The 24,163-nt window shown below is 41.6% G+C and overlaps 2 protein-coding genes across 3 annotated transcripts; both read right to left on the bottom strand.

The window, feature by feature from the left end:
* Nucleotides 1-925: 925 nt before the first annotated feature.
* Nucleotides 926-14,542, bottom strand: LOC101473228 (tapasin-related protein). Of its 2 annotated transcripts, XR_191895.4 has the most exons (8): nucleotides 14,450-14,542; nucleotides 14,157-14,333; nucleotides 13,780-14,055; nucleotides 12,435-12,764; nucleotides 11,461-11,796; nucleotides 11,308-11,391; nucleotides 10,994-11,141; nucleotides 926-1,068 (listed from the first exon to the last, which is right to left on the bottom strand). XR_191895.4 is itself a non-coding variant. In XM_004574564.4 (7 exons), exons 1-7 carry the CDS (start codon nucleotides 14,493-14,495, stop codon nucleotides 11,110-11,112), a joined length of 1,281 nt encoding a protein of 426 aa, XP_004574621.1. In that variant the 5' UTR covers nucleotides 14,496-14,542; the 3' UTR covers nucleotides 6,795-11,109. The 2 variants fall into 2 exon arrangements, 1 of the variants encoding a protein (XP_004574621.1); XM_004574564.4 differs by lacking the exon at nucleotides 926-1,068 and having other exon boundaries at nucleotides 6,795-11,141.
* Nucleotides 14,543-15,019: 477 nt separating this feature from the next.
* LOC101473702 (tapasin-related protein) lies at nucleotides 15,020-23,923 on the bottom strand. The gene is made up of 7 exons (XM_004574565.5): nucleotides 23,536-23,923; nucleotides 23,218-23,394; nucleotides 22,863-23,138; nucleotides 22,246-22,575; nucleotides 20,337-20,663; nucleotides 20,084-20,167; nucleotides 15,020-16,831 (listed from the first exon to the last, which is right to left on the bottom strand). The coding sequence occupies exons 1-7, from the start codon at nucleotides 23,582-23,584 to the stop codon at nucleotides 16,803-16,805; spliced, it is 1,272 nt and encodes a 423-aa protein (XP_004574622.2). The 5' UTR covers nucleotides 23,585-23,923; the 3' UTR covers nucleotides 15,020-16,802.
* Between the last annotated feature and the right edge of the window lie 240 nt (nucleotides 23,924-24,163).

Here is a 24,163-nt window from a genome sequence, read left to right as displayed (position 1 = left end):
AGGGGTTGCATCCTTCTTCCATATGGTCTTCCAGTGCTTCCACCAAATGTTGCCTTGGTGGGCCATTGTCATATGGTTTCCCTGCCATTGAGAGGGAACTGTAATAATGTAATAATGTAATAAACCAGCTGTACTCCACTGAACCATTCATGGTTCAGTGGAGTACAGCTGGTTTATTCTCCTGCCTTCTATCTCTCTGGTATACATCTGGCCATGGTTGTGATTCTTTGCTTGGCAGTTTCCAAGCCACTTCTGTACTTCTTAGACACTCCTTTCTGCAGCTCTGTGGAGGGCTAACTTCCCTCCACACTGCCCTGATTTTGGCCGCCTTCTCCATGGAGGGCACTGCTTCTTGTGGTTGTTCATCTTTTAGCAAAGCATCTCAGTGATCACTGCTGCTGTGGTTTAGACCAGCTGGTTGGTTTCAGTTTGTCTGTAACGCTGCATTCACATCTTTTAGTAGTCCTTCAAAGATTACTTTGAAAGTTGAACGTTATAGACTTGATAATCAGCCGCAGCTTAGCCACAATCTTCTCTCTCTAGCACTCAACACCTTCATCGAATTAGTTGTACTTGGGGCTTGGTTCCAATATGGGATGAGGGTGATAATATCTCCCCCCTGACGTGATGTCCTGGCCCTGTCGTTGCCATAGCATTTGTGTTGTACATCATCGATCTCCAATTGGGATAGCAGTTGCTTCTTCAGAATGTTGGAGCACCTAAGCTAAGTTGTTTCACTTTCAGTTTACAACCTCTTCTGTTCCATGTGAGAGGATTTTCTCTAAGGCAGGAGAAATTATCTCCAAGAAAAGAAACAGACTCGGCCATCACACAGTGGAACAAATTCTCTTCCTAAACAAAAACCAAACAGGATAACCTTAAATGCATCATGTTTTTATTTTACAAGTTAATAAGCATTTTCCTTTTTCAGAACAGATAAAAAATGAGCTTAGAGTCCAGGACCAGCTCAAAGAAGAGAGGGTCAACTTTGAAAAAAGGACATCAGAATATCTTGTAGAGGCTAGCACGCTGTTTCAATGTAGAGACAGACTTAAAACAGTGGAGGCACTAGAAGAGAAATTAAAAGCTGAAATTAAAACATGGCAAAAAAAAGCAGAGGATTTTGAAGAGCAAAAGGACAGGGTCATTATGGAAAAAAACACATTGATAATGAAAAATAATGAACTGTCAGATTTTCTTTTGGGAAAGGACTTGGACAATAACAAACTAGTAAAAGAGTTAAAAGAAAAACAAGAGGAAGTAGAAAGTCAGACAAAGGAAGCCTCAAAGCAGCTTTCTAACACACCTGGAGAAAGTCCTGCAGATGAAAAATGAACAAATAGCCAAACTTGAAATTGAGAGGCGGGAATCCTTCAATATAATGACATACAATGTGAAAACTGAAGATGGACTGATATTAAGGAGAAATCGGAGGAGTTTACTGTACACTCAAAAGACAATGGGACCATCGGAAGGACAGTGTGATGACAACAACACACCACCTGAACCAACAGGTGGTGTGTTGTTTTACATGCATGGATGTGAGCCACGTTAAAACAAAGAAGCTTGCTCACTACTATTGATGTTTTATTAAAAACATGACAGCGGCTGCCCAGTCTTTCACCGATTTACGAAGGCCCGGCCAAATGAACCTAGAGCTGACCAGCTTGACCGAGGCCCCGATGCCTGGATGAGAGAGGGCGTGTACGGAGTCGAAAACGCGACGACGCCACGAAAGGGGAACTACAGGGCGTGGACGGCTGGTGGAAACATCGCACAGCCCACCGTTCCACACGGGTCTGTCCTCCAGTAGGGGAGACCGGGGATAGTTGTAACGTGGGTCAGTTGTAACACTTCCAATTTCTCCAATCAGGGCTAAGTTTCAAATGATGTGACTCATCCTGTGCATGCCCAATTCAGTTCTGCTATCACATGTGAAAAATCAGTACATTTTGTCAAACACAGACAATTTAACATGAAAAAAAGTAATTTGTATACCAAAAAGTAAGTTTTTCTACTTTATTTCAATGTTTAATAGCATTATCTGCTTTGCAGTTAAACTCATCAAACTTGAATTATGTTATTTGTATGTCTATGGGGATATATTCTGTGTAGGTCTTTAGTGCTAATGTTTTAGCCGTTGACTGTAATGTTAGCTAGTTCATAGCTATAGGAGTCTGGGTTAGTTGTAACAATAATGCAGATGTTACCACATTATTACTTTAACTTATATTAAACAAGTTGGGGCAACGACTTCAGCAGAGAGGTTCACTGGTCACCTTTGTATATGCAGTTAATGCCACTGGCAACACAATTCCTCCACTGTTTGTGTTCCCACACATACATTATGCAGACCACTGTGTCAGAGATGGACCAGTAGGAAGTACTGGTAGTGGAAATAAATCAGGATGGGTGCAAGAAACAGATTTCCTCATCTTTCTGAAGCACTTTGCAAACCACACCAAGGTAAGCCATGATAAAAAGTAATGGAATTGCGATGCTGGTGAACAACTATATTTTTTCAGCTTCATTGTTATGTTCAAAATTGGTGCAAGAGTTGTAGGTTATAATGCCCACTGAGCCAATGAGGCCAAACTCAAGGAAGACCAACCAAAATTAATGAAATATTCAGTTGCAGAAAATTCCATAACTTGTCTTTTTTGGGGGGTTGGAATATGTTCAAAGTTAGATTTCTGCATTCTGTCACACACACACACAGCTACATAAATGGCTCCAAGTGCATTCATGTGTTGAATAAACAAAGATTACATGTTAATATTTTGTTAGTACCCTTATTTCATTGTGTTACATTTCACCCCAGGATATGTTACAACTAACCCAGACTATGGGGTTACCGGTAATTGTAACATTTCACTCTTCGTGTTTGAGACCATACCATGCAATGGGTAATTGTGCTGCAGAGAAAATAGCTGCACTATTTAATAGCAGAGACATGTAAATACTTTGCATTACATTTTGAATCCACTACCTTAAAAGAGCTTCAATTTACAGACAGAAATGTCAAAAATGTTACAACTATCCCCGGTCTCCCCTACAAGGCCCGTTTGCGCAGACCGAAGGGCTAGGACGTCCGGGTCGGCCTGTTGGTCAGCGGCCAAAGCCTCAAAGTCTATGCCAACATAAACGGGAGAAACCAGCACGCGGGATAGACAGTCAGTTGGACTTACCAGCCGCGTGCTCAATGTCAGTTGTGAACTCGGAAATGGCAGCCAACTGGCACTACTGGCGCCCGCTCCACGGATCAGAGACCTTGGACATCGCGAATGTCAAAGGTTTATGATCGACGTATGCGGTGAAGCTCCGAGCCTCGAGAAAAAAACGAAAATGCCGTGTCGCGAGGTGCCAGCAACTCCCTGTCAAAAATGCTATATTTGCGCTCACTGTCCCTAAGTGTGCGACTAAAAAAAAGTGAGCGGTTGCCAGACACCGGAGACCCGCTGTTCTAACACTGCGCCACGTCCGACACGTCGGAGGTCAACGCAATCTCCGCCGACGGAAACGGGTGAGCCAGCAGGGCGGCGTTTGCCAGCGCGGTCTTGGCCCCAGAAAATGCCTGGATGCGTTCAGGGAGCCAATCAATTGGGTCCTTAGCTGTTTTACCCTTCAAGGCAGCATAGAGAGGCTGCAGCAGGTGCGCAGCTCTGGGGAGAAAGCGGTTGTAGAAATTGACCATCCCCAAGAACTCCTGCAACGCTTTAATGGACGCGGGACGCGGAAAAGCCGAAACGGCCCGGACCTTGTCTGGCAACGGAACCACACCGTCAGCGGAAATGCGGTGGCCCAAGAAATCCAGAACCGGCAAGCCGAACTGGCACTTGGAGGGGTTGACGATCAGGCCATGTGCCGCCAAGCGCTGGAAAACCTGATGCAGATGCGACGCATGCTGACTCTCAGAACAGCTGGCCACCAATATATCGTCAAGGTACACGAAGACGAAAGGCAGCTCGCGCAAGACAGAGTCCATCAACCGCTGAAAAGTCTGGGCGGCGCCTTTCAGGCCAAACGGCATGCGCAAAAATTCAAACAGGCCGAAAGGGGTAATAACGGCAGTTTTGGGGACGTCTTCGGCGCGCACGGGAACCTGGTGATACCCCCGCACCAAGTCAATTTTAGAAAAAATCGAGGTGCCGGCGAGGTGGGCGGAAAAATCCTGGATGTGGGGAATGGGGTAACAGTCGTTCTCCGTGACATTATTCAAACGGCGAAAATCCCCACAAGGCCGCCACCGACCGTCTGACTTGGGCACCATGTGTAGAGGAGAAGCCCAGGCACTATTCGAGCGATGCACAATGCCGAGGCGCTCCATTGCAGCAAACTCTTCCTGAGCGACGGAGAGTTTCGCGGGGTCGAGGCGGCGCGCGCGTGCGAACACCGGGGGACCGACCGTCGGAATATAAGGTTCAAGCCCGTGCTTCGTTGCCGTGTTCGAGAAATTAGGAACAGTTAGTGAAGGGAACTCCAAGAGCAAACGCTGAAAAACATTCCCTGAAGTCACTAAATTAGCCTGATTCAGGGGCTCGGTGGCGCGAGTGAAACAGGGTATTGAAGAAAAAGACAGGGCATCGATTAAGCGTCTGTTAGCGACATCGACCAGCAGTCCGTGGGCACAAAAAAAATCGGTGCCCAAAATAGGTACAGAGCTAGCGGCACCAACAAAGGTCCATTGGAAATCCCGACCATGAAAACAAACAGTGACGAACCTTTCCCCGAACGTTGCGATGGGAGAGTCATTAGCCGCAATAAGCTGCGGTCCGTAGCCCGCTGCTAAACTGTCGGCTCCGGACGGGGGAAGGAGGCTCTTCTGGGAGCCGGAGTCGAGGAAACGTCTCCCAGAGCGCGAGTCTTCTATGAAGAGCAGTTTTTCTTTGTCGCCAGCGGTCGCGGCCGCTACAGCGCGCTGGCGGGGCCCGTGTCCCAGGGTCGGAGAAGCGCAAGGCAGCAGGCAGCGGTGCGCTCCGGCGCCAAAACGCTGATGGTAGAAACAATTTACCCTGAAGCAAAACTTAAGCCAGGCAGTAATTGACAAAAAAGCAAAACAAGTAAAAGAGAAAGAACTCAAGCAAAAAGAAGAATGTTTAAAAAAGGAGATCAAAAGTCCAGGACCAGCTCATGGAAGAGTGGGTGAACTGTGAGAAAAGAAAAACATAATATGTGAAATGCTATACATATAAAGGCTAACCACTGAGCCCTGCTCTGAAAAACTGCCATGGATGTAACTCTGTCTGTAAAGTTGCATTTAAGAAATAAGTGCTTAAAGTTTAAAGCGCCATCTTCTGTCACTACGGAACATGAAGTCACGTGGTTGGTTGGTTAATAGACTTGTGAAAGTTGACTAGTTGATAGACATCGTACACTTTCTGGATCCATATATTATATGTGGGAGGTCCTGGTTTTAACCATCTAATAATTATGCATTTTAGGGCTGCAGTGAGGTAAGTTTTGGCTTTGCAGTCAATAAGTTCTGGAATCCTTCCCAAAACTGCTACTGTAGGACTTAGTGGAATATTTACTTTGAAAACTCAAATTATAGGATCAAATATCTGCCTCCAGAATACACAGAGTTTAGGGCAGAGCCAAAATATATGGGTATGGTTGGTAGATTGTGTCCCACAGATCCTCCAGTATGAACTCAGAAGTGTGGGGCCCATCTTATCAGTTATTTCTGGTGTTCTGTAGAATCTGCTGATAATTTTCCATTTAAACTCTCTCCATCTGTTTGAATTAGTGGTCTGGTGTGCTTTAGTACATATTTCCCACTTGATATCATCAGGTATTTTTCATTTATTTCTGCTTTCCACCTTCCCCTCATCCTCAGGGAATTATGCTTAATCATTGATGAAAATGCGTCATAGGTTTGACTAATAGTAGTAGTCTTGTCTCTGTTTCCCATCTGTTTTTTGGGTTGTTGTTGTTTTTTTTTTAGAAATTCTTCAATTGGTGTGGGGTTGGCAATGTTTCCCTAGCTCTCGAGTGTTGTCAAAAAGGACCTTAGTTGTAGGTGTCTATAGAAATCTGTCCTGGGGAGATTAAATTCATTCTTCAGATGTTCAAATGTCTTAAAGTTCCCTTGTTCCAATAGTTGATGTTCACATTTCAGTCCATTATATGCCCACTTTTAAATGCAGTATCCAAATACTGCATTTAAAAAGTGGACAGGGAAAAGGGTTTCATAGATCCAATGCTTGATAGTGATGAATGATACTTTTGTGGTCCCAGTGCTGACTGAATTTTGTTCCAAAACTCGAATGTATTTTTTTTCTCCAGATTGCCATTTATTTTACAAGACTATCTAGAAAAGGAAGTGTTTCCATTGGTTCAGGATATTTTCTATTTTCTATATTGAGCCAGCAAGTATGAATATCACTTGGCAGCCATGTCAGCAAAGGTTTTATTTGTGCAGCCCAGTAGTAATGTTTAAAATTAGGAACATTAATACCCCCCCTTATCTTAAACAACTGCAGGGTCTTGAGTCTAATTCTACGCTGCTGTTTATCCCATATGAAGTTAGAAGTTATTTTGTCCAGCTTATCAAGCATTGTCGTTTGGATTTTCAACTGGTATCATCTGTAAAATAAATAGAATAGTCTGGGCAGAACATTCAACTCAGCTCATTCGGGACAGGAGAATAGACCACTGCTCTCAATCATTGCTGATACGTTGAATTATTTTATTAGAATTTTTCTCAAACAAGTGGTCCAAAGGTATGGGAATGAAAATTCCTAAGTATTGTTAAGGGTTCAAATATTGAGAAGGGATACAGGAGGGTTGGTCAAACGATGATTTTAATGAACACACGTGTGGGAGATGAACACTGTACGCAGACAGCATCAATCTCTCCCTAACAATACACAAGCAGCTGTTTTATACCATTAGGGTTTACCTTTATGACGCCCCCTCATGCGTCAAGCAGATACAATACATGCATAAGTTTCAAAACCACAATGACTTTTAACACAGTTTGAAAAAACAACATCGCCTCGTCTCCATCCCAGGTGTCTTCCTGTCGCTGCCGGAGGCTCGCTTATCGTCTGGAACATCAGGCACACATTCTGCAACAAACTGTTCTTTTGCAGGCACAATTTTGCAGTCACAAGCAACATATTTTGAGGGATTCTAAGTGTGTGTGTGTTTGTGTCGACCTGAAATGCACTCAGTTTCACCTCTCACCTCACCAGCTAAATCTTGTAACCTTTCCACCAGACAGAAGGCCAGCACGTACACAACTGAAACTATATGTGTAATGTATTGAATAAATGTTTTAATCAAGTGATACTACTTAAAACTTCATAAAAGAATATAAAAGAATAAAAGATAACAATGAATAACCTGGTTATTCAAATAGCCTCATCCAGACAGCGCATGTGTCACAAAAATCAACACACTGCTTCAGAAACACTGTGCCTGTGTCTGAACAGAGTCGTATGATCAATGACATCTGAAGCTTCATTCGGCATGTCGCTGCTTCAGTACCTAATTCAATGGTTTGTAAGGAACTGAATCACTGGCAGGGCTTGTGCTGTGTTTTGGTGGCGATTTGTGCGCGAGAGAGTGAACTAGTGTACAACATAATGAGAGTCATGGAGCCATCGAGGAAGAGAGGACCTACCTACTCCTAAATAAAAGCCAGTTCACAACCTATTTGGTCCACTGGTCTAAAATGTAGAAAGAAATACACTATACATATAGTGATGGTTATAATTATATAAGTAGTAGTATATTATATATATAAACGTACCTTAATTACATAATCATGCGGAGGAGCTCCCACAGCACAACAATACTCTAAATCTATTATAACATTGTGTTGTACATTATTATGTACAGTGTATATTTTATTTGTCTTAATAAAAAAAACACCAAGACGTCCCAATCAAAGGGAGAACACACCATAACATATTTAAACAAGAAAGGTTTATTTGTTAAAATAATTTCTTAATAAATTAGACAGAATGTCTTTGGCGTGGCGTTTTCAGTGGGAGAAACGTTTCGTTGCTCATCCAAGTGACTTCTTCAGTCTTAGCTGACTGCAGGTTTCCACATTCTTATAAACAGTACACTTGCACAATGACTGAAACTAGCCCACTGAATGAACAATGGGCTGTGAGGTTCTTTCAACCAGTATCCAGGTTTAAGGACCAAAGCACAACATTCTGAATCTAATCAAAGAACATGTCAGCATCTCCAAAAGAGTAAGGTGAGGAGTAACCCACATAGCAAAATTGGTATGGCCCGGATCTGGCTCACACAATGTGCTTACACATGGCCCACATACTGCAAAGAATGACGGCCCTTTGGTGGCCCAGATCTGGTTTGCCAGAGGTGGCCCACACATGGGCCAGCACAAGGCCAGTTGCAGACATACTGCTGGGGCCCTGTGCTGGCCCAGAACAGTTTCAGCTCTGGCCCCAGATGTCAGCCTAATGTGTACCTTAATCAAGCCATGTAATAACAACATGTGCCGGAACATAATAATGCAAAAATAACATGACGAAACTCTGTTCAGACAGTGAATGGACTGATTCTTACAAAGCACTTTTCTACTCTCCCAGATTACTCAAAGTGTTCTATACAACATGCCACATTCACCCACTTTCTCTAAACTGAGTGCTTCCTAACTACATTCATACACATTCACACTCTTGACATGCAGACTGGAGGAGCCAGGGATTGAACCACTAACCTTCCGATCAGTAGGTGACCTACTCTACCTCCTGAGCTATAGCCACCCAGTGCGAAACATGAGATAAAATGTACACTCACAAACCTGTCAAACCTGCATTTGAAACGTTGGCTACCATTGCAGTATAGTATTGTAACATGGCATTTGGGTCTTCTAACTAAAATAGGAAAAGAGGAACATAAATAGTGCCATCATTGCCAGGCCTGGCCCACATCTGGTTGACATACACCCTGCCATGACACCAGTCAGTCAGAAGTGCCAACTTGATGCCGGATCCAGGCCAGACCTGTTTTCAATGAGCCTGGGCCACATAAACCAAACCGTAATCGGGCCAGATGTGGCATGCCATCACATAGACAGTGCCACCTATGCCAGGCCTGGCCCATATCTGGATGACATACCACTTACCATGCCAGAAGTCAGCCAGCAGTGGCAGCTAGACACCAGATCCGGGCCAGACCTGTCTGCTATGTGGGAACACTCTGGAGTAAAAAACGTGAGTGCTTCCTCTTGTTACCCTCCATTAGTGAGAGTGCTTCTCTTTCGACTCTTCTTTCAAATCTTTGCAGTTACCAATAAACCTGTGACTGAATTTTGTTGTCTTTTCTAAAACTGATAAAATATGAGGAATTCTTCTCATCTGCTCAGCTTAATTTTTTCTTGTGATTTTTAATATAAAGGGATCATGAACTCTGAATACAGGCTGCTCTTGGACATACCATCATAACATCATGATAGGCAAGTTTAGACTCTTTTTGGGTGTGCTCAAGCATGCTATATAGGGTCAAAAGCATTAGCTGATGTAGCTAATTTTAACCTTTAATCCACTAGTGTGCTGGGATATTGCGAGTTGCCAGCCAAGGAGCTGATGAACTTTACTATTAATAGTTTGTTACAAATTTCTATTCCTATTCTGGTCAAATTGGGCTTCAGTGTTTGTTTACTGTACAGCTCCAGATCCAGGTGGCAGCAAGTCAGAATGTTGTTATCTATGTATGTCAGCAGCAACCTGTATTCAGTTTGAATATTGCTATAAACTGATATGGATCAGTTTATCTTTTATTCACTGCAACATTTAACATTTGGGTGATGGCACAAAGACTGAGAGAGAGGAGGATAGAGAGGGAGTAGGGTGAAGACAGCAAAGAGAGAGAGCAAAAAGAAACAGGTAAGAGTGGACATGTAGTCACATTCACCAAAAATTATAAAGCTGTAGCTTCATTTTTTACCCACATTTATTAATGATGATTTCACGTATCTAAGTAGTGGGTTGTACTGTTGTTGATTATTTGGAACACCAACCTGCTGTTATAGTAATTATAAGATTATATTTTTATCATTTTCCAAAAAATACAATTCCAGGAATATGGAGAGAGACACACAGAGTCAGAGGGAACAGACTACAAATCTGTTCTCCACTCGTGAAATTAGGGTACATGATGCTTTGTGCTGAGTCTGCATAACAAAGGGAGCATTTGTATGAATTCAAAAACATATAAAACAACTCTATTACAAGTTTGCTTCATGTACAAGGTCTATGCAGGGATTTTCCATTGTTTATACTATGTAATGCTACTTTAAGTGCTTGGTGACTCAGTGAGCTGGCTCTATGTGATTAAGAAACTGAAATAGTGCCTCTTTAATGACTGAGCCTTTGCCTCAGTTTGGATCCATGCTAAAATGGGTGGATTAGATTGAAATCTCTCACAATTCACTCTGAATTATTCTTAGAGGAACTCATTTCCTTTTGAAGGTGACATTGTGATGTTAATCAAAATGAGTTAAGGTTTGCAAGTGTGAAAAAGGTTGATGACATTTGCAAACAGCATGTTCCATTACTAATAAATAAAGGCACTGCATGCATGACTGGGAGCTGAACCCCCCCCCCAAAAAAAAGGTTTAAACCTAGAATTGCCCGCGCTCTCCAAACATCATCTTACTTGGTTTATTTTTCACCTGAGTGTTTAAATAAAAGCTTATAGTAAAGGTAGTGCATATTTTATTTATGGATTCATTCTTTTCAGCATCCTTATTATATTTATTAATTTTACAGTAATCTTCATTTAGTAAACTGACATTCAGTTTCCAATATTCTGTTTTTATTCAGCTCTATATAGAACCTTGTCTCCCCAGTGTTTAGTCCAAAAAGTGTCTCGTGCATCAGAAGAATCAGTCCTGGCTCCTGAATCCACTGGCTCAGCAGCTGCTAACCCGTAATCTTCAGTAGTTTTAATGTTATTGCACTGTTTTACATTCATACATGCAGGAGTTTACACATCGACACAAATCTACCTTTCACTGGTGTTTCTATGGGGACCCCAGAAAGGACAGTTTGCCAGCCAGCCTTGTGTGTTGAGAATGGGGCCACATCCTCTCGCTCTGATCCCAGTCCTCCAGTTTGTTTGTTTTTATATCGCCTTACCCGCTAACGTTCTCCATGCTGTGAAGAAAAATGACAATTACCCTCTAGAACATCAACGAGTTATGTCATAATGATCTTCATATTACATGCTTTCATGTCAGTGACTCCAAAACAGCAAGCTCGTGTGACTGTATTCTTTCCTTGTGTGTGTGTTTTGATGTAGCAGCAGGTCTGTATCACTCACCTGAGTGCAGGTAGCGCCGCTTCACATACAACAGCAGGATCATAACAGAGCCCACAGCGAGGTACAACATCCAGTTTGTTGGCTCTGAAACAGAACACACATCAAGCTCTGCTCCTCCCAGATGCTAGCTCCTAGTATTACACTGAGACTCACCTTCCACAATCAGGGTGAAGCTCTTTGTGATGGGCACTTTCAGGGACTGATGGGAAACGCTGCATGTGAACCTTTTCCCAGAGTCCCTGAGCGAAGCCTGGAGGTAGAAGAAGCCCGACAACGAGAAGGTCATGTCCCGATTTTCTTTGTGGTAGGAAAGGAAGACATTCTCCAGTGACCTGGGATGTGGAGCGTCCAACATGACTGGATCCTGCTCGTACCAAATTATCTCCACATCCCGAGGGTAGTAGCTGTTTGCCCCACACACAATCTTCCTCTTGTTACCCTCCACTAGTGAGAGACTGGGTCCCACATTGAGGGAGACATGGGGAGGCTCTGAGGAAAGCAAAAAACATTACTTTAAAAGCTGAAACGAACAGTGGCTTTTCTGCTGACTTTCTATATTTCTAAGTTCTAAAAAACACATCCACACCATACGACTTTCATCACATAAGATGAGAATGAACACTTTAAGAGCCTGATTTGCTTTTTTTTTTAAAAAAAGAAAAAAAGACTGAATAAAAAAAAAAGTTAAAAATTTTTTTTGTCAGCATTTACAAAGATACTTTTACACGCTATTTTGTCCTATTCAGGAGACATGGTTTTGCAGACATGTTCATGTGCAGCCCTCCAACAGCATGTAGCCTGATGGCGATGACGCTATGCTGATAATGCTGAAAAGTGGGCGTGAACAGCAGAGTGAGTGACAGCAGGCATGCAACAGGAAACAGCGACGGACTGGTTCTACCACATATTTTTGACGTTGCTCCTGATAGCAGTAAACATCTCCAGCAAACTTTAAACAGTAATAATAAGAGTATTTATGGTTGTCACACTATGCTGTACACATCACAAACAGCTTTTTCACAGTCCACCTTAAACTCCATCAGTAAATGTGGTTGAAAGCATATAAGCACAATTTAGTATTAGTACTTTTGTCCATGGCCTATGAACTCTCTGACTGTTTTCCTCACCTTCAATCTGCAGATTTATATCCACCCTGCCGAATAGTGGATTCACGGACACTGAACAAATGTAGGTCCCTTCACTGCTTATCATGGTGGAGGCGAGGGTGTAGGAGGCATCTCCGGCTGCAAAGGCACGTAGTCCAACACCACTTCCTTGGGTCTGTCCTGTGCGCCTGTTGTAACTGAAGAGCTTGGTCCTCTCACCGTGGTGCTGCTTGTGCCACTCCACAGTGACCTTTGCACCTTTGTGGTCGACATCAAACTGGCAGTGGAGCTTTTGCTGGAACTTCAGGCGTGCTTTAACTGAGGGAGTCTGTGTTTTGATGACCATGGCGACTGTGGAAAAGTGTGACAAACATGAACACATGCGAGTTGTTAAGCACATTTCTCAATACAAGTGTCCAATAACAGTGTAGGAGCCATGGGAAAGGCCATATTTCATTTGTGTATTGAAAGTTGAAGATGAACCCTAAGTGGTGCAACATTTCTTAAATCTGAAATGTGACACCTCTGGCAATCCCTAATTCTAGGCCATTACGGCTGAAGATTCCTGGTTAGCTGGGTACATATACCACTCAGTTAACAAACCACCTGGGTACAGCCTACTGTGCATATAGCTTAACACAAGGATCCTTACCTCTTATCTGTGTACATGTGTTTATTTGTCTCATCCATGTAATCATTAACACCAACTGGCTGATATTAGTTACACAGACACAGGTTCCTGTTACATGCATGCAATCTTCCTCATTAACTCAGTACCATTGTTCCACATGATAACACTTTCTTATCTTTAATTAGCTTAAAAATTCCTGCACACGTTGAGGAAATCCAATGCACCTGCCACAGATGCTCTTTGTTGTCATTAATGATGCATTCAACCACATCTTATAGGACAAATACACATTTGTTCTGGGACGCACTCTCTCTCAAACAAATACTAATATTTCTAGGTTATGTGCTGGTGTAATACATTTTGTAGATATGTAAATATGTCATCGGGTGAGACTGCTGATGTCTAACTTTGATTGTAGTTCTTCATTTAATTATTAATCAGACTGACCAAATCAATGTATTTTATGAGAAGAATTAAGTACATTTTTATTATTTCATTATTTTAATTATTTTATGAACATTTTATTATTTGTTTTAATGGATGGTTAGTCATTTGTAATCAAGTTAATTGTTTTATTTTCCTTCAGTCAAAGTTTGTTCCCATAATATTTATATTTTCTTCCTTTATGGGGTCTGGCACAGCAATACTAACGACTAGTCATAACTCCAACAAAAAACAAACTTTTAAGACATATATATTCAGTTTTAGTCTGAAATCCTCATATGTTCAGTTTACCTGTGGTGGTGAGTACCTCTCTGTTAGGGATGGGGGGCCATTTGTGGTAGTCTGGCCGTCCTGGGGGAGGCTGGTCGAAGGGGCGCCTGAGGAAGCTGGTGATGGTGAAGAGGCCCCTGCTGTGTCTGAGGATGCAGGTAAACCAGTGGTTGTACTCATGGGCACCGAGGACAGGCCAGCGGACGTAACCGCCCTCTGTGCTGTATCTGTGCAGCTCACACTTCAGCTGCTCTGCCTCCACCCCCTCCACATACTGCAGCAGATCCAACTTTGATCCTAGAAGACAATAAAATAAACTCTAACACACTGTTGTTGTTGTTGTTGTTGTTGTTCATGTTGTTTTCAGCCTTCTCCTCATGCAGGCTGCAGTAACTCACTGGTGATCAGGAAAGTGATGGCGTTTGGGTTAACAGGAGCATCTCCTTTCTGACCAAACTGAAGTATAGCCTCTCTGTGGATGAGCTGAGTCTCTGTGTGGTTGTCCTTATTCAAAAACACACGCTCATCAATGAAGTAGCAGGGCAGCCACAGGATCTGATGGACACTCCACACACCTGAATGACACACACGGGCATAGAAGATCAAACAGTGTTAAGTTCATGTGGTAGCCTGTAGTGCCGATACTTGTTGCTGACCTACACACAAGCTGTAATCTGTGACAATAACTCACCTGCACTTAGAGACCAGTAAATAAATATCGTGAATATTAAACTCATGATTCTTCCCCGGTGCCCTCCACGGTCATACCCCTTGCTGCGCGATTGTCACAGGAAGTTTGTCGGGATACTTTCACTTTCACTCTGCAGGGGTGAATGCTGTGCAGAACAGGATAACGAGCTGCTCACAGAAGAAAATAACAAAAAAGAAAAAATCTAGAATATTTGCTGTTAAATTGCGTTAATTTCCCCGGATAGCCTGTACAGGTGTCCTAATTATTTTATTGTCAGTCATTATGAGGATGACTGTGTGTCCTGTGTAAACTACTGTCTGTGCTGTGTCATACATAAAAGCTGGATTTTTACCGATTCGTTTTCCCACAAAGATCTATTGTAAATTCACGGCGAATAGTTTTGTTTTTGTCTTTTGTTTTTTTTTTGGTGGGGGGTGTCTTTTTTGTTTTTTAACTGTATTAAACTTGCAGTACCTTTGTTGTCCTGAAGTGTCGCTGTGAAAACTGACCGCATGAAAATACCAGATCAATAGAGAGAAGTCCTGAAATTCAACACACGTCGTACAAGAGAACTTTTCCACCCAATTTTATTAATGAACAATAGCAATACGAACAGATGAGGCGCTTATCCACCAAACAAAAATAAATTATACAAAGGCTGAGTGTTTAGGAGACATATCAAGATACATATCAAATACAATAAATATTAAAAATATTAATTAACATGAAAAAAGCATAAGCATTAAAAAAAAGTTCCTAAAGAAAAAAAGAGTCCTGATACCAAAGCCCCAAAACATATTCCATACTGTTTTATTGAATCCTGTTGGACTGTAACCAACTCCTCCTGTGATTCCAGAAAGCCAGTGTGGAAAAAGCAGACAATCCACACTTTCTATATCATCTTCACAGAATACTCAGGTGGTCATATCCAAGTAAAACCAACTAAAGCCTGAATGATTATTTTGTTGGTAAATTCATTTACAATTTTGAATTTCTCTTCTTTCCCTTTGGGAGGAAGAGGAAGTGAAATATGCTTACTCCTTGTTACATGAACCTCCTCAGCCTAAAATTCCTTCAAAATAAAACTGAATGCAACTGAATGCTTCTAAAAACCTTTTGTACATTTATCATCACAAAAGTCAATTGCTGCTATGCAGAGCTGTCTGAGTCCAGGAGAAGTCTCGGAGTACACAATGTCTTCTTTATCCATCCATCTTGAAGGCAGTGGGATAAGTTTTTATCTCATCTCAGAAGGATGGTTTGTCCAGTTTAACCTATGCAGCATTCTCTTTTCCAATGTCTCAAAGTGATTTAAGATATAGATAATGCAATTTTAATTTAGTAAACAAATTTTGTTATACAAAGAAAATAAATGTGGTTAAAAATGTTGATGCATTTGGTATAAATGCAACTGAATTTGGAGTTTATGGATTGCGTGTTCAAGCTTCTTTCCAAATCCAAAGTAGTGCAAAGTTTTCATTTGAAAAAGATGTCTGACATCATCAAATGCACTACAAAAATATAAGAATACAATATATCCATGCTCTTGAATTAAATAGGCTTCCATCAGTACAATCTGACATCAGTCCAGTGTTATTACAACTGACCATCTGTTCTAAAATAGCTGTGAGCTGGTATGTCCCTGTATATTTCTTTGAAGCCATCATCAGGATCACTGAATTCAGATCCTCAGTTTTCAGCTCTGATTCACATAATCTTTGAAAGAGTCCTGAGTATACAGGATAACATCCTGAATCCAAAAGAGTAATCTGTGGAGCATAAACTGTAATAAAAAGTAACTACTTATTTGTTAGTACTTCAGAAAACTATTTGCCAACAGACTTGTGATTGACTTACATTGGATGTCTCAATCACTGATATCTAAATTAATAAAACATGACGAACTCTTCATACCTGATAAAAAAGAAGCCATCAAACTTTTGCCCTTTTGCAAACTAAAAAAAGGGCCTCTCTTAAAAAGCCCTGAAATTTAATGACCCAAACAAAACTGTAATGTTTACCATGAATTTTAACAAAGAAAAATAAAATAAAATACAACACTTGTTCAAGTCAACCAGTTCACTAGCTGGTAACCCATCATTTTAAGCAGAGTTGTAATGCACTGCCTCACTGTCACACATGGAATGCAGGAGTTCACCAGCCCTCAGTCCGTCGATGTATCTGTGAAGACTCTGAAGGAAGACTCGTTTAGCAGTTCACCTCTCTTATTCAGTCTGTGGCCACAACCTCTTCCTTTCTTCCTTTCAATTCAATTCCATTTTATTTGTACAACACCAAAACAACAGTCATCTCAAGGTGCTTGCCATTCTCTTTTTTGTTTTTTGTTTTTATATCACCTTACCTGCACCAACTTTCTCCACACTGTGGAGGGAAAAAAAACAATAATTACTTTAAAGAACTTCAGCATCTCACATGTGATACAACAAGTCCCAAAAGAGCTGGGACAGTGTATGAAATCTGAATAAAAGCAGAATATAATGCTTTACACATCTCATGATCCCATATCTTATTCACAAACATTGAAAACATATCAAATGTTAAAACTGATAAAATGGAAAATTTAAAGAAACACAAATAATTCATTTTGATTTTAATGGCTTATTTATTGTGAGGGTCCCAGGGGGCTGGAGTCTGTCACACCTACTGCAAGGTGAGAGGCGGGGTACACCCCGGACAGGCTGCCTGTCTGTCACAGGGCTAACACAGAGAGACATACAACCTTTCATGGGTAATTTAGAATTACCACTTAACTCAACCCCAATAACTGTATGTCTTTGGACTGAGGATAGGCTCCAGATACCCTGCAACCCTGATAAGGATAAATGTAAGAGAATGGGTGGACGGAATTTGATGGCAGTAACTCTATGGTGTAGAGCTGTGTATTGAGTGTATCAAACCCAAATGCAGAAATCAGGATTCGGGAGTGAACTGATAAGGCTGGGACATAAAGGAAAAAAAAATAAAAAAATCAGGAATGATGACACCACAGGCTTTAAACCATACACAAGCACAGGAGACAAACAACGCCTAACATACAACATGAAGTACCTAAACATGGAATTACAAAGAGGAAAGGAACACAACCTAATAACCCAGAACAGAGCCCAGAGAAGTAAAACTAAGGCCTCAAACTAGAAACACTACACAATTATCAGTAAACTACAAGGAGCAAGTGCCACAATACCGAAATGAGATTAGGTCTGATACAAGAACACAACAGAGGCAGGAACACATAACAAACTAAATGGATACAAAATAGACTAAAAACCCAGAAGGGAACTAGATCAGAAAAACAACTTTTCCCCCCATTAAACCTGTCCTGCCTCGCAGCTTTTGTAATCCGAATTATTAGCTGACTCCCATGTTGTGCCAAACATATTTCGCTTTTCCAAGATGAGCGCCATAAAATCTCTATATGCTCCTCCATTTTGTGTGTTTCTGTATTCGTTTATGTATTCATTTCTATTAGTGTTATTTCAGTTATTACAGTGTAATATGACCATTTCTAAGCTAACAGGCAGGAGAAAAAAAAAGCAAGTGGGAGAAAATAGGAGAAAATATCAAAGATAAAAGGATAGAGCACAAATAGAAAAGCACCACCTGCTGCACCTGTAGTCCCAGAACTGCCTGGAAGGTGGCAACTCCATAAACACTAATGCACCTCTAATCTATCAGAGATGCAGGCTTTTGAACTTCCCTGATAACAAGTCTGGGAACTTGTTTTTTCCAAAAAGAATTTCTCTGTCATGGTCAATGGGAACACTAGCCGGGGAGCGTTCAGGTTGCCTCGGTGGCCATGCCCTTGGGTTGGGCCATCAGTATTGCACCTGTTTTCCATCCCTGGCAATTACTCCAAAACTATTTCACTTACCGTGGATGGCTGCTCCACGCCAGTCCTTTATTCACTCTTAGTTAACTTGGCTCTCTTAACCTCTGTGTTTATTCAAGTATTGAATATTGACTCTGATTGTAACCCACAGCATTCTTAATCTGGTTTAGTTTTAACTCTCTGTTTTCCTGCACACAAGTAATTGTTCCCTTTCTGTTGCAGCTTCCCACAGTCCCCATCACGGATTCTCAGGGCATTTCAGTTCCCGGTTTCCTCGACTTGAGTTATATTCTCGTTCCCCTGGTTGTTCCTGATCATTTATGTTAAAGAAATAAATCTGTACATAGTTCCTGTGAATTTTGTATCAAGTCTGCCTTTAGGTCCCTACTGAGTGTGAACCTTGGTTCATGACTTTCTCATTTTGATTCATCTGACCACAGAACATCTTTTTTCCTTTAGCTTCAGTCCATTTTTCATAAGCTTTGGTTAACACAGTGGTTCCCAAACTTTTTTTGCTAGGCCCCCCTTTGTTTTACAAGACAAATGTTGCCCTCCCATCCCCGCCATCCTCCAACCACACACACCCATATTTTGTTCCATTGCGGTTTATTTCACACCTCAAACATTTAGTAAACAATTAAGCAAATAAAAGTAATCTGCAATAAATTACAGGTAGTAATAAAATAAACGACTAACTCCTTTACGATACGTCCACACCTACACGGGTAAGTCTTTGGCTTAGAATGAAGTTGGTTTGGAAATATATTCAGCAATGCGATGCTTCATCTCCTGCTTTGCGTTTGTGTGGGCGCCCTGTGCTAGCAGTTTCCAAGTGTTTTGGGTTTTATTTTCCCCTTTTCATATTTCATATTTCCCCCCCTTGCAATGGCTCCGCGCTCCCCTCTAGGAGGCGGGCCCCACACTTTGGGAAGCTCTGGGTTAACAGAAGTTCATATTTAGATTCTTCTTTGTGTGACAGAGCTTCAACCTGCATTTGTGGATGTGACCTGTATTCACAGACACTCACTTGTAGAGGCGTTCGTGAGCTTTGCATTGATTTCCATGACAGAATCCCTGTTTTTAAAGCATGGCCCAATTCTGATTGGATATTCTGCCTTGTCTATCGTCTGTTGCCTTTCATTTGCCAGGTGGCATATTATTTGATTAACTATCAAATTTAATGCTTCAATGCAACTATTTAAAAAAGAAATTGACCTTGTCCCTTAGACACATTCTCTGAACCTTTTGATGATATTATGTACAGGAAACTATGACATGTTTAAAGTTTGCAATTTTATGGAACATTATTCTGAAATTGTCAAACAATTCTTAGACACTTCTGGGAAGCTCTGCCCCTCTGAGATGCTCTTTTTATACCCAGTCATGTTACTGACTCCAAAAATGTTTCTCCCGCTTTTTTTCAGTACTGCAGACTTTTCCTGCCCAGCACCAACATTTTTTTCTGATATGTTGCTGTCATCAAATTCAATAGTCTAGTATTTTTCTCCGTAAATTTTGTCACTTTAGTCTTTTTACATGTTTTCCATTTTCTTTTAAATTCCAAATCATCGATTCTGTTTATTTATCTATATTAATAACTATTTTCTGTAGAATAAATATCATTTTCTCTAATATATGTTATTTATATTATTTTCTTTACATTTTACACACAACTTTGCAACTTTTTTAAAATTGGGGTTGAACATGCTTTATATGTCAGTTGATCCCAAACAGCAAGCACGTGCTCCTCAGGTGTGATTTAGCTGGAATTCTGTATCACTCACCTGAGTGCAGGTAGCGCCGCTTCACATACAACAGCAGGATCACAACAGAGCCCACAACGAGGTACAAAATCCAGTTTGTTGGCTCTGAAACAGAACACACATCAGGCTCTGCTCCTCCCAGCTGCTAGCTCCTAGTACTATACTATACTCATAACTTTTGCACTGTCCACTTCCTGCTGTGACAAAACAAATTTCCCACGTGTGGGACTAATAAAGGTTATCTTATCTTATCTTATCTTATACTGACACTCACCTTCCACAATCAGGGTGAAACTTTTTGTTATGGGCACTTTCAGGGACTGATGGGAGACGCTGCATGTGAACTTTTTCCCAGAGTCCCTGAGCGCAGCCTGGAGGTAGAAGACACCTGACAGCAAGAAGGTCATGTCCCCATTTACTTTGTGGCTGAACAGAACACTATGGTTTAGTGGCTTGGGATGTGGAGTGCCTGGATCCTCCTCGTACCAAATTATCTCCACATCCCGAGGGTAGTAGCCATTTGCCTCACACTTAACCATCAAGTCCTTGCCCTCCTGCAATAACAGGGTGGTTGCAACATTGAGGGAGACATGGGGAGACTCTGAGGAAAGGAGAGAGAAAAATAAATAATAATAGTAATTTCAATACCTAACAGCAGACATTTATTATAGTAACTGGGCTGTTTTATTTAATTCACTCGTTTTAATTTAATATTCTTTCAGGTCAAAACTGGTGACATTTAAAAGTTGAGATTTGGTCTGAGTTCCAGAATTCTAGGAAGTCAAATTTGGTAAGATGCATTTCAGGTTACACACTTAACAGAATAATTTTTTAAAAAAAAGTTTCTGACCACACTTAGTGGAGTGTAGTGGAGTAACAATCCAACAAATGGATTTAACAGTTCATTAAAACTGAGATTCTTAAAAGGGTGCTGTATATTGACAACATATAAAAAGTACCATATAAAGATTTCAAATATCATGTCACATTTGACCTCTTACATTTCCTTCAAGGTCAATAGATTGATCTGAAGGTCAAAGTAATAAAATGCTATAAAGAGCTATTTAAAAATAGGTTTCTTACTCTCATTGTTTGTACTGACAACATATACAGTACCAGTCAAAGGTTTGGACACAGCTTCTTATGGCAAGCACAACAGTCAATCATTACTTTAACAACTGAAGATCAGTCAGTCTGGAAAACTGCTAAAATTTTGAATGTATCCCCAAGTGCAGTCCCAAAAACCATCAAGCACTACGATGAAACTGGCTCACATGAGGACTGCCCCACAAAAGGAAGACGAAGAGTCACCTCTGCTGCTAAGGATAAATTCATCTGAGTCACCAGCCTCAGAAATCACAAGCTAACAGCACCTCAGATTAGAGCCCAGATAAATGCCACACAGATTTTCCAGTAGCAGACATCTCTACATGAACTGTTCAGTGAAGACTGTGAGAATGAGGCCTTTGTGGTCAAATAGCTGCTAAGAAAGCACCACTAAGGAAAAGCAGGCGAGGAGGTGTGATGGTGTGGGGGTGCTTTGCTGGTGACATGTTGGGGATTTATTCAAAATGGAAGGCACACTGAACCAGCATGGCTCCCACAGCATCCTGTAGCAACATGCCATCCCATCCGGTTTTCTATTAGTTGGACCATCATTTATTTTTCAACAGGACAATGACACCAAACACACCTCCAGGCTGTGTAAGGGCTATTTGACTGAGAAGGAGAGTGAGGAGTGCTGTGCCTGATGGCCTGGCCTCCACAGTCACCTGACCTAAACCCAACTGAGCTGGGTTGGGATGAGATGGACCACAGAGTGAAGGCAAAAGGGCCAAGGAGTGCTCAGCATCTCTGGAAATTCCTTCAAGACTGTTGGAAAACCATTTCAGGTGACTGCCTCATGAAGCTTATGGAGAGAATGCCATGAGTGTGCAAAGCAGTAATCAAAGCAAAGGGTGGCTATTTTAAAGAATCTAAAGTATATAAAATGTTTTGAGTTATTTCACGCTTTTTTGTTTACTGCATAATTCTATATGTGTTCATTCATAGTTTTGATTCCTTCAGTGAGAATCTACAATGTAAATAGTCATGAAAATAAACAAAAACCATTAAATGAGAAGGTGTGTCCAAACTTTTGACTGGTAGTATAGACATTTAGGGAATGATCCAATCCTATGTACCTTCAATCTGCAGATATATATCCACCTTGGTGAACAGTGGATACACGGACACTGAACAAATGTAGGTCCCTTCACTGATCATTGTGGTGGAGGCGAGGGTGTAAGAGGCATCTCCAGCCGCAAGGGCACGTAGTCCGACACCGCTCCCCTCAGTCTGTCCTGTGTGCCTGTTGTAACTGAAGAGCTTGGTCCTCTCACCAGGGCGGTGCCTATGCCACTCTACAGTGACCTTTGCACCCTTGTGGTCAACATCAAACTGGCAGTGGAGCTTTTGCTGGGACTTCAGGCGTGCTTTAACTGAGGGAGTCTGTGTTTTGATGACCATGGCGACTGTGGAAAAAGTGTGACAAACAACACAAGTGTCCTTTACTCAAACAGGTGACAACCACTTCCTGTATCTATGACATGACAATTATTTGGCCATCCACCATTCCAAGTCAATATAACTATAACTGTCTCTCTATTTCTACTCTAATCTCCAAGATACAAACACAGTTTCTTTTCAGCACTCTGTCCTTGAACTTCTGCCACTGCAACAGGCAGGCAATTAACAAACCCCTAGGAGATGGTCTGTATGGCTCAAAAGAAAAAAACTGAATCCTCATATGTGAGTTTACCTGCGGTGGTGAGTACCTCTTTGTCAGCGATGACAGACCAGTTGTGGTAGTCTGGCTGCCCTGGGGGAGGCTGGTCAGAGGGGTGTCTAAGGGTGCCAGCGACTGTGAAGCGGCCCCTGCTGTGTCTGAGGATGCAGGTAAACCAGTGGTTGTACTCCCGGGCACCGAGGACAGGCCAGCGGACGTAACCGCCCTCTGTGCTGTATCTGTGCAGCTCACACTTCAGCTGCTCTGCCTCCACCCCCTCCACATACTGCAGCAGATCCAACTTTGATCCTAGAAGACAATAAAATAAACACTAACACACTGTAGTTGTTTTTTCAGCCTTCTCCTCATGCAGGCTGCAGTAACTCACTGATGACCAGGAAAGTGATGGCGTTTGGGTTAACAGGAGCATCTCCTTTCTGACCAAACTGAAGTATAGCCTCTCTGGGGATGACCCGAGTCTCAGTGTGGTTGTCCTTGTTCAAATATAAACGCTCATCAATGAAGTAACAAGGCAGCCACTGGATCTGATGGACACTCCACACACCTGAATGACACGAATACATCAGTCAGACAGCATAGCCGTTGGAATTCATGCGGTAGACTAGAATATCTATAGTCACTGTTGACCTAACACGCACAAACTGACCTAAGCTAATCTGTGACAACGTGTTGCACTATAACTCACCTGCACTTAGATACAAATAAACAAAAATCCTCAAGATTAAAACCCTCATTCTTCTCCACTGTCGAACTCCTTGTTGTCCGATGTCCACACAAAGTTTCTCTTGACACTTTCACTTTCATTTCAAAGGAAAAAGAAAAAAGGAGTGCGATTTCTGGCGTGATGAGCAGCTCGAAAACATAACCTTTAAAAAAACATTAATCATAATCAAAAAAGTTAATAAAATCGAGAATATATGCTAGGAAATTGCAAATAATAAATAAATAAATAAATCAGGATACAATGTCCTAGTTCTTTTTACAGCGTTCCTGTTTTAATGTTAGACGTAACATTATTGTAGCTGCAGCCTATCCCAGCTGCCACGTGGCCAGAGGTCTGTCTGGTAGGTGCATATTTTACTTTATCCATTACCACACAAACGGACTCTAAACTGTGAGCGGTACCCGGTGTACTTGGAGTCACGGGGCAAATGTACTCCATATTTGATTCGAACTCAGGATTGCTGTAATGTGACTATGTGAACCACCGCACCACATAGTTTAATAAATAGTTCACAGGAGTTCATGAGGAGTCAACAGCTTGCAACAGGTGCTTTTGCTTTTGACTTTATATAAAACTCGTAGTATTGACT

Source organism: Maylandia zebra, linkage group LG14 (genome assembly GCF_041146795.1).
Source record: "Maylandia zebra isolate NMK-2024a linkage group LG14, Mzebra_GT3a, whole genome shotgun sequence".
In the NCBI taxonomy this organism is placed as follows: Eukaryota; Metazoa; Chordata; class Actinopteri; order Cichliformes; family Cichlidae; genus Maylandia; species Maylandia zebra.
This window is presented reverse-complemented; position numbering and strand designations above follow the sequence as displayed.

Bases quoted from the DNA above. Each gene is read 5' to 3' on its own strand.
- LOC101473702 (XM_004574565.5), bottom strand. From the start codon at position 23,584: ATGAGGGTTTTAATCTTGAGGATTTTTGTTTATTTGTATCTAAGTGCA. The intron at 20,664-22,245 runs GTACATAGGATT...TCCTTTCCTCAG, and splicing joins TATATATCTGCAGATTGAAG to AGTCTCCCCATGTCTCCCTC. The intron at 20,168-20,336 runs GTGAGTGTCAGT...GTTCTGTTTCAG, and splicing joins TTTCACCCTGATTGTGGAAG to AGCCAACAAACTGGATTTTG.
- LOC101473228 (XM_004574564.4), bottom strand. From the start codon at position 14,495: ATGAGTTTAATATTCACGATATTTATTTACTGGTCTCTAAGTGCAG. The intron at 12,765-13,779 runs GTAAACTGAACA...ACTTTTCCACAG, and splicing joins AGAGGTACTCACCACCACAG to TCGCCATGGTCATCAAAACA. The intron at 11,392-11,460 runs GTGAGTCTCAGT...GTTCTGTTTCAG, and splicing joins CTTCACCCTGATTGTGGAAG to AGCCAACAAACTGGATGTTG.